This window comes from Gymnoscopelus braueri (genome assembly GCF_963280865.1).
Source record: "Gymnoscopelus braueri genome assembly, chromosome: 10".
Classification (NCBI taxonomy): domain Eukaryota; kingdom Metazoa; phylum Chordata; class Actinopteri; order Myctophiformes; family Myctophidae; genus Gymnoscopelus; species Gymnoscopelus braueri.
The window spans coordinates 29,873,626-29,882,633 of record NC_137611.1 but is presented as its reverse complement, the minus strand read 5'-3'; the positions used below and the strand labels follow the sequence as shown (position 1 = coordinate 29,882,633).

At 43.4% G+C, this 9,008-nt stretch overlaps 1 protein-coding gene across 1 annotated transcript; it reads right to left on the bottom strand.

Annotated features, from left to right (window-relative positions):
- Window positions 1-3,625: 3,625 nt before the first annotated feature.
- Window positions 3,626-5,791, bottom strand: LOC308093332 (ATP-binding cassette sub-family F member 3-like; the record flags this gene model as incomplete). The annotated part of the gene is made up of 1 exon (XM_080439666.1): window positions 3,626-5,791. The coding sequence occupies exon 1, from the start codon at window positions 5,759-5,761 to the stop codon at window positions 3,626-3,628; it is 2,136 nt and encodes a 711-aa protein (XP_080295792.1). The 5' UTR covers window positions 5,762-5,791.
- Window positions 5,792-9,008: the final 3,217 nt, after the last annotated feature.

Sequence of the window (9,008 nt, the reverse complement as noted above, 5' to 3'; positions counted from 1 at the left end):
ACATTCTCCCGGACTGGCATTTTCATTGTTAATGAGAACCTAATGTGCTTGCAAAAATATCATATGTGCTGTATTATTCATCTTTGTAGATGTGAAGGGATTAATGTGTCTCCAACTCAAATGGCCATGACTCACGTTGTGGGGCCTTATGATGTCCAAGCGAAAAGTTTAGCCACATTTCATGGAGGATGACAAGGTTTTTGGTGAGGTAAATGATCAAATCCTTTTTATTTCGATCATCTTCACCAGTCTCCAATGTCTGGTTAGTCTCCAATGTCATGTTTCTACAGAGGATAGAAATTCTAACAGGAAGCTGGTATTTTGGTTTTGGTTGTGGTGGCAGCGAGTCATTAGTGTCAAAAGTATTTTATGGCTTTCTTCTGCATTTTACAGTGTCATGGCCCAGCAAAATGTCCCAAATGCAACAACATACAGATACAGTTAACCTTTGATCTTAAAATGAATTAAATACAACTTTTTCTTTATTGTATCCATTTGTAACTGAGACTGTACATAACCAAATGGACCCGTAAATATTTGTACACTCTGAGTTAAATCAACACTAAGTATTTTACTGTGTAGCTTACTGTATGTCTCGTCTGTCAGTTTAATGAGTATGTGTGTAAGATGTAAAATTATGGGTCTACTGTATGTGTGCATGTGGTGAGAGTCAAGCCATGATACACTAAACTCTAACCACCAAACACAAGCTCATATTTTTTTTAAAGTGAACATTTTCAAATCTTTGCTTCTGGGGGTCCCTGGCACAAAATATTTTCAGGTGGGGGTCCACAGCCAAATGCATATTATTTTGGCGATCCTTGACATGAAAAAGTTTGAGAACCATTGCCTTAAATTCTTTGAGTTCTACAATATTCCACCCCCATCCTGTTCTATGACTAAAGCAAACTACCATGGCCTCTGTTTAGCATTTGGCCTTCAAATTCAAAAGCTCAGCATGTGGTTTGCAAAGGGGAAGGGAATAGGGATAGAATCTACATTGAGGTGTGCATAGGAATTGCACAAATTAATATTTGAATAACCCCAGAATAGATTTAAAAAAAGAAAAGTGTATTTGCCATTCTGTACCTGTTTCAGGGTAATCACCTCCCCTCTTAATTACTTATTAATTTAATGTTTTCATTTGCAGGACCCCTAAGCCACAGATCATGAATTGAATATATAATGTCCTTAGAAAGGTAAGTGTAATTTTATAGGCAATATTTTGACTTTACATAAATAATGTATACTGAATTGCATATTAATGAATGCTAACATTAATATGCAAAGGAATGCAGCATTAGGCTACAGTATGTTTATTGCTTCACCTCTTTATTGAAATGAAAAACTAAAGTCTATTGAGCATGAATTTATATTAGGTGCTTCCTTGGCCTACAGGGAGTGTGTCACGTTACGCGCACACACGCACGCACGCACGCACGCATGCACGCACGCACGCACGCACGCACGCACTCACGCACACACACACCCAGACGTTGCTTTTAGACAGACGATTGGCCAGACAGACGGACAGACAGACTCATGGGAGCGAAAACATAACCCCGCCCATGGGCGTTCCGGCCTGGCGGAGATTTAAAAATAAAATGCTTAAGTTATTAGTCATTTTAGACAAATGTGGTGACTTTCTTCAGCTTGAGATGGAGGCGTTAACATGTTAGCACACGTTACATCACATCTTTAGACTGTATCACAAATACATTAATTTCTATAAAGCATTTCTATTAACTGAACTTTGAATGTGAGACTGGATTGGACCAAAAAGCAAACCAATCACCCACTGAACTCCATGATATCTTTAAAAGTCTCTCCAAACATGTTTATGGAGATAATGAGAAAAATTAGAACATACTGGGCTTAAAGGGGACAACAGTGATTTCCCTACAGGCCGTGGTAGCTCTGTAGATGCTGTTTGGAGGATTGGAGGGTTGGTAGATAGAAGTACAAAACAAGCGGGAGATATGGCTCCTGTGAGGACTAATTGCAAGGTCATACTGTTCTTACTGCAAATAAACAATTCACCTAATTTGCATCTGAATATGCATCAAATCATGTGGATCTCGGGATCCACATGGGAACAGCGTGCCTCCAATGTAGATCTCGGACTTCATGTGGCCAGCCTGTGATGTCATAACCTGACTCCGCCAGATGGAAGAATCTTGCTTCACACACTTGTTTCACAGCCTACTTCCTTAGTACTCTGCTTTGTGAGTGTATAGCTAGACTATTGAGAACGTCAGCCCTAGTCTGGGCTTCAGTATACACGCACTCTTCCCATTCCCTTGACCGCTACTGTGATTGATTGGAACAAGTGGGACCACACTACAACCGTGCATGTTGATGTTGCCTAATATGGTCTAAAGGTTGTGGTCCAGTCATTGTCGTCTCGGTCCACCAAACCCTGGCTTAATCACCTGAATATCTGTTTATTAATTTCCTTATTATTTTGTGATTTTTTGTTTTGTGGTTTACTTGGTTTATTTGGTATTACCGGGCACATAGGCCTATACCTGACCCTTCCTTCGCCACTGTCAATTAGAAAAGTAGGTCATTTTAAGATATTTCTCTACTGGATATTAATTACTGTTTCTATTGCAGGCCTGGTTCTGGGGATCCATTCCAGATTGGGACCAGGTGACGGCCGCCCAGTGGTTCTGGTAACCCCCCCCCCCCCTCTTTCTGTTGTGTTTGATATTATTGATTTAGTTTATTGTCTCCGCCAGGCCGAAGGCATGGCAAGAGAGTATGTTTTACCCCCCGTCCGTCCGTCCGTCCGTCCGTGTGTCCGTCCGTCCTTCTGTCTGCGACCAGCTAATCTCCGCCATCGTTGGCCCGGTCGCTGTGAAACTGCGCACACACACTCCCTGGATGCCACAGCAGAACCTCTGTCCCACATTTTTCAGATGAGCTTGTCATAGCGCCACCATGAGGCCGACTTTTGCTAAACAAATTTTTGGATATTACTCCTACAGATTTTGTCCAAAAAAACACACAAATCGGTAAACAGTATCTCTATAGTCATGTGATCAACACGGATCTGTCCGATTTTCCAGATTCCATCCTAATTGGCTAAGATTGGCTCCCAAAGTTTGCAGGATTGGTCCGTTTTGAACAAAATGCTTCAAATCATGAACGCAGCTTGCGATTTCTGTGAAATTTCACACGCACATTCCCACTAGGCCGAGGAAGAAATGTCACTTGAAAGTTTTAAAATCAGCCTCATGGTGGCGCTATAACAGGCCAATTTGCGTTTTTAACTATAACTGCACCGATCTGTGTAAAACTTTGCACGCACACTTCCTAGAGGCCAAGGAAAAACATCTGCCCTGCATTCTTCACATTTTCCTTTTATAGCGCCACCAGGAGGCCGACTTATGTAAAACAATTTTTTTTAAATTAAGCCTTCAGATTTTATCCAAATGTCACGCAAATTAGTACACATGATCTCTATAGGCTCCGAGGAGCACTTTTTCTAGTTTTGTTTGGTTTGGTTTGCAGTGATTTATTGGGGTGCAACTACCCTGGGCGGTCGGCCTGTCCTGTCGGGCTGGCTGTGCTAATTGGCCTGGTCGCGGGGCACGCTGATTGGCTGTTAAGGCCTGACTAATCACAGGTAGCCCTCCTTGCGGAACTGTTCGTGCAGGATGTCGCGGTATTCGTCGAAACCACCTTCGATTCGTCTCACTTTGCCGCTCTCGCAGACCCACAGCTCCTGACACACCATGCAAATCAGACGCTCGTCATGGGACACCAGGACCACGCCCCCCTTGAACTTGTTGAGCGCTTTGGCCAGAGCCTCAATGGTTTCCATGTCCAGATGGTTGGTGGGCTCATCTAGAATGTAGAAGTTTGGACAGGGCATGGTCATCTGAGCGAAGGCCACTCTGCTCTTCTGTCCTCCAGACAGGGAGGCAACGGGTCGCATGGCCAACTCCCCCGTTATGCCATAACCTCCTAACTGATGCCTGTACTCCTCCTCGTTTCTGCCAGGGAACTTGTTGAGGAGTAGTTCTATAGAGCAGACGTTCAGATCCAGCTGGTCTACGTGATGCTGACTGAAATAACCGATCTTCAGATTCCTGTGAGAATGTCTAGTCCCGTTAACTGGTGTGAGTTCTCCCATCAACAGCTTGAGGACGGTGGTTTTACCTGCACCATTCTCCCCAACTATACATATGCGCGATTCGAGGTCGGCGGAGACGTTGAGTCCTTGGAACATTCTGACTTCAGGATTGTAATAAAACTCCACCTCGTCCAACTGCAGGATGGGAGGAGACAGCTTCTCAAAGTTATCTGGAAACCTTAAAGTCACTTCGGTTTCCTTCTCAAGAGGTTTGAGTTCAGGCAGTCGCTCCAGCAGTTTGAGTTTACTCTGAACCTGAGCTGCTCTGTTGGCGTTGTACCGGAACCTGTCGATGAACATCTGTATGTGTTCTCTGTATTGAACCTGAGCTTCGTACTCTCTGTGTTGGTTCTTCAGTCGGTCCTCTTTGGTCTTAACAAAGTTCTCGTAGTTGCCGCGGTAACTGTCTAGTCGCTGGGAGTGCAAGTGTACGATGTCCGTCACCACGGCGTTGAGGAAGTTACGGTCGTGAGACACGACCAGGATGGTCTTCTGCCATGTCTGTAAATAGTTCTCTAACCACAGAATGGCTCTGACATCCAACATGTTGGTAGGCTCATCAAGTAACAGGAGATCAGGTCGCGCAAACAGAGCTCTGGCCAATGCTAACCTCATCCTCCAGCCTCCAGAAAACTCCTTGGTGGTTTGCTGTTGCATCTTGGGAGAAAAGCCCAGACCCGCCAGGACAATTGACGCTCTGGCAGGAGCCTTATCTGCTTCTATTTCCTCCAGCTTGGAATAAACCTCAGTCAGTCGAACGGTCTCCGTCCCTTCAGCACTTCCGTTGGCGATGCGAGCGTTCAGCTGCTTCTCTTCGTTCAGTAGCCCCTCCCTCAACGTGTCGCTCTCCAGCACGCTGTTCAGCGCCTGCGTTTCATCCCCGGCAACCTCCTGCTCCACGTGCAGGATGGAGATGTGGGCGGGGACGCGCAGGCTGCGATTGGCCAGCATCTTCAGCAGGGTCGTCTTACCCAGCCCGTTCCGACCTATCAGACCGTAGCGCCGGCCCAATGCCAGGCTAATCTCTGCCCCTTGCAGGAGGGACCTCTCGCCGAAGGAAACATCAAAGTTCTCGATGCGGATGTCATAGCTATGATTCTTCCCCAATGTGTCGACTCGAGTGTCCTTCTTGTTGCTGGCCTGACTAGCTGACGCCTCCTTCAAAACCAGAGGGGTGGATGGCTTTGATGAATCTTTCTCATTTCTCCTCTCATGTTTGGCTTTCAGTTTGGCCTCTGCTTTTCCCAACTTCTTTGCATCCACTGTCGTATTCTGACCCCTCTTCACCATCCAGATACCTTGGACATCTTGATCTGCTGACACGTCTGGAGTAGAAATCTGGGACAGCTGGACTGGTGTGTCCAGCTTGACCTGGTGGTGAGATCTGTCACTGCAGGTCAGTTTAAGCGTGTCGAACATCTGGAAACAGATGTCTCTGATGTCATCTTCGTTCTTGTTGTCAGAGGACGATCCATGTAGGACTCCACCAACCGCATCGAAGAGCTCCTCCCCATCCTCAAAGTCAGCGCCCCCACTTCCCAACACACCTGTGATATAGTCGAACACTTCGATGTCAATGTGAGGGAATTCTCTCTTCAGGATCTCCATGTAAGTCGCCATGATACACCGGCCTCACTCACTGACTGACGGGACAGGCGCTACGACGCGCAGGCGCCAACATGCGACAGTCCTGCGGAGGCTGTATTGTATTGAGTCAGGTTAGTGATGTCAGTCAGATGATGTATATTCATAAGATCCCACATTTGGGCACGGTTTCAGCCTAATCAGAAACTATTGACTTACCATTATAACATTTCAAAATGTTCAAAAAACTATAAAACATAATTCACTGTATGTGAAAAGAAACACGATTTGTCCCTGAATATGTTTCTCAAATGTAGTATCTTTTATACTTTTTTAAATACTGTATGTACATTTAAAACAAATATTAGCCTTTAAGTCATTGGAGGTTGGTTTGGGTTGAAACTTATGCTCAAATATGGAGATGTGACATCATGACACTGGCGCCTGACCAATGGAGCCAAGGAGAGCACATTCTCTCAGCTTGAAATTTGTTGCCCAGTAACATGATGCACTATTTCAGAAAACAACTTGGGGAAAACCACTGCGCCTCGGAATGCCCATTTGCTGTTCTTAACGCCATATGTTTGTCTAAATAAACTATTGTTTTTTGTTGGAAATCTTGAGTGTGCCTAGCCCACCCTGTTGTCACTCAATAAGCATGTGTTTGAGCCTTCTGCAGCATACTGTACATAGCCTACTGTCCACAAAAGCCCTCACAGGACTGCATCAACGCTAATATTTACGAACACATGTAGAACATTGTCTCTTTTGCATGCCTACTTTGTCATTGTAATGCCATATAATCTTTCTTCAATTAGACCATAAGGCCCCTCTGATGCTGTGTGTGTGTGTGTGTGCGTGTGTGTGTGTGTGTGTGTGTGTGTGTGTGTGTGTGTGTGTGTGTGTGTGTGTGTGCGTGTGTGCGTGTTTGTGTGCGTGTGTGTGTGTGTGTGTGTGTGTGTGTGTGTGTGAGTGTGGAGGAGGTATTTTCCAGGATGAGGCTAATTAGGCATGTCTAATTCTACAGATTTCTACTGTACGCAACTCTCTCTGGAATCCATTTGAATATACATACACTCATGGGTAAGCAATTTACATTGGAATCCGTTGAAAATAACTGACAATATGTGTGCGTGCATGTGCTCATACAATACACACGTGAACACACATGTTTGCGTGCTCCTTTCAGACATTTTCTTTGGCACTGTGATGGATGGCTGTGGAGAAGATATTGGATTGTCCAACTTCACCGATGACTGGTTCATTTCATCCTCTAATTCAATCTTCCTCCATTCATCCTCATCTCTGCTGCCTGTGCCCTGCTACTCTCTGCTATTTTTTCTCAATTCATCCCCTTTATTCATTTGCTGGTAGGCCACTCCATAATTTCACATTCCACTCCAAATATGTGAAAACAAAATGTGAGACGTAGCCACTTCAATCCTACATAGTAAAATAGCTTATCTACATATCTGCTATTTGGGCAAATGGGTTAAATTTGGACTCATTACACTTGGTGAATGACAGTACCACCTTATTTTTCGGTGTAAATCTCCAAATAATTTCATTTTGAACATTTCTGATCCACAAAGTGGGGGAAAAAAAGGAAAAGATCTCCAGAGAATTTGATCTCAACTGAAAATAAATAACCTCTGCAGTTTTTTGACATTTCAGTTCATCTTTTTTATTGCTTTTTAATATTTTGACAAATACAAACTTACAAGCAATTTTAAACAGGCATATACTGTACACAGATCCTCCTGAATATAATGTCTACTAGAACGAGCAATTTCGACCATTAAAAGAAAATAAAATAAAATCAGAAACACAACCCCTGCTGTTTTTTTAATTCTGTACATGACATTGCAATGTACAGTCTTGAGATAATGAGATTTGGTAAAGCAATGCATTGACAGTTGCACAGCTGAAAACAAGCTATTGTAATTTTTCATGAAGGCATCAGTGACTAACATGCTGCCATCTCTGGAACCCTTATCACGGCCCTGCTCTCGCTCCCACATTCCTCCTTCATTTCTTGGTCTAAATGGAGATGAGCTTTTGCACCGTCAATCTTATTAACTGCTCAGGCTGTGCGTGCCAGAATGGGATGTGATAATGAACTATAAAGAGCCATGTGCCCAAAAGCAAGTTCATTTATTACCGCTGAGAGAGAATGACTAATTGAATCCTCTGATTGGCTAACGAGACATATCCCGACACCCCGATTGGTTAACGAGCCCCTGTGACATTACTTACATTATTATTCATTAAGACACAGAATAATCTGTCTGTCACCATGGTAATAAGTGCTCATGTGACCTGTTGGTCTATAGCAAAGACGGAGGTGAGGGTTTTCTAATCAGCTGGGGTCCTCTGAAGCAAGGAATCTGTACGGTAGAGAGTCATCCTGATAACACTGTCACATGCTGTGAATATAAAGGTAAATGAGTTCTCCCTTGTAGATTTGCTGTTTTTTTATATTTCTTAAATGTAGAATTTTGGGTAAATAGTTTGAAAATGTTTGTTTATAATGCCTCAAAGTAGACACTGAGAAGATGAAAACCACTTAAACGCTAGTGTCCCTATTCTGAGCATGTCATAATAGGCAAACATTCGCCAAAAATGGCAGATCTACAATCTCACAACAATTCACAATGTGATACGCTGTGAGCTTGTAGATCGGTTATTTTTGGGGAAGAGATTTGGCATAGACAATTTCTGAAGATGTACTTCGTAATTTGTACTTTTGAATACTTATTACTATACTTATAGAGTATTTACTTGGAGTATATGCTTTGTCCCCCACTGATTTTAACAAGCCCACAGTACGAAACTATATTTAATCTGATTGGTTCCTACGCTATAGGCCCTGACATGTTGTGAGGCCCATGCAGTGAATGCATATGTCTGAGATCCCTAGTCTAATTTTGACGTTTGTCTTCCAGTTCAGGTTAAAAACTACAGCAGGGTATAAACATGGCAGGGTAGTAAGCAACACAGATGCAGGCGATTTAATTAATAATTGGTGTGCTAGATTTACATGTACCCAGAGCCATCAAGCATAGACAATAGTCAACAATACATTTGATGCTCATTGACACATCTAAATCTAGCACACACGTTATTAGTTGATTAGTTGCAGCTGTGTTGCTTCAACTTGCTTACATCACTGTAAAGTCAGTCCTATGCAGCCTGCCATGTTTTTTTTTACCCTGCTGTGGTTTTTCAACCTGAACCGGGAAAAAAATGACAAAATCATCCTAGGGTTTCATCCCCCAGGTAG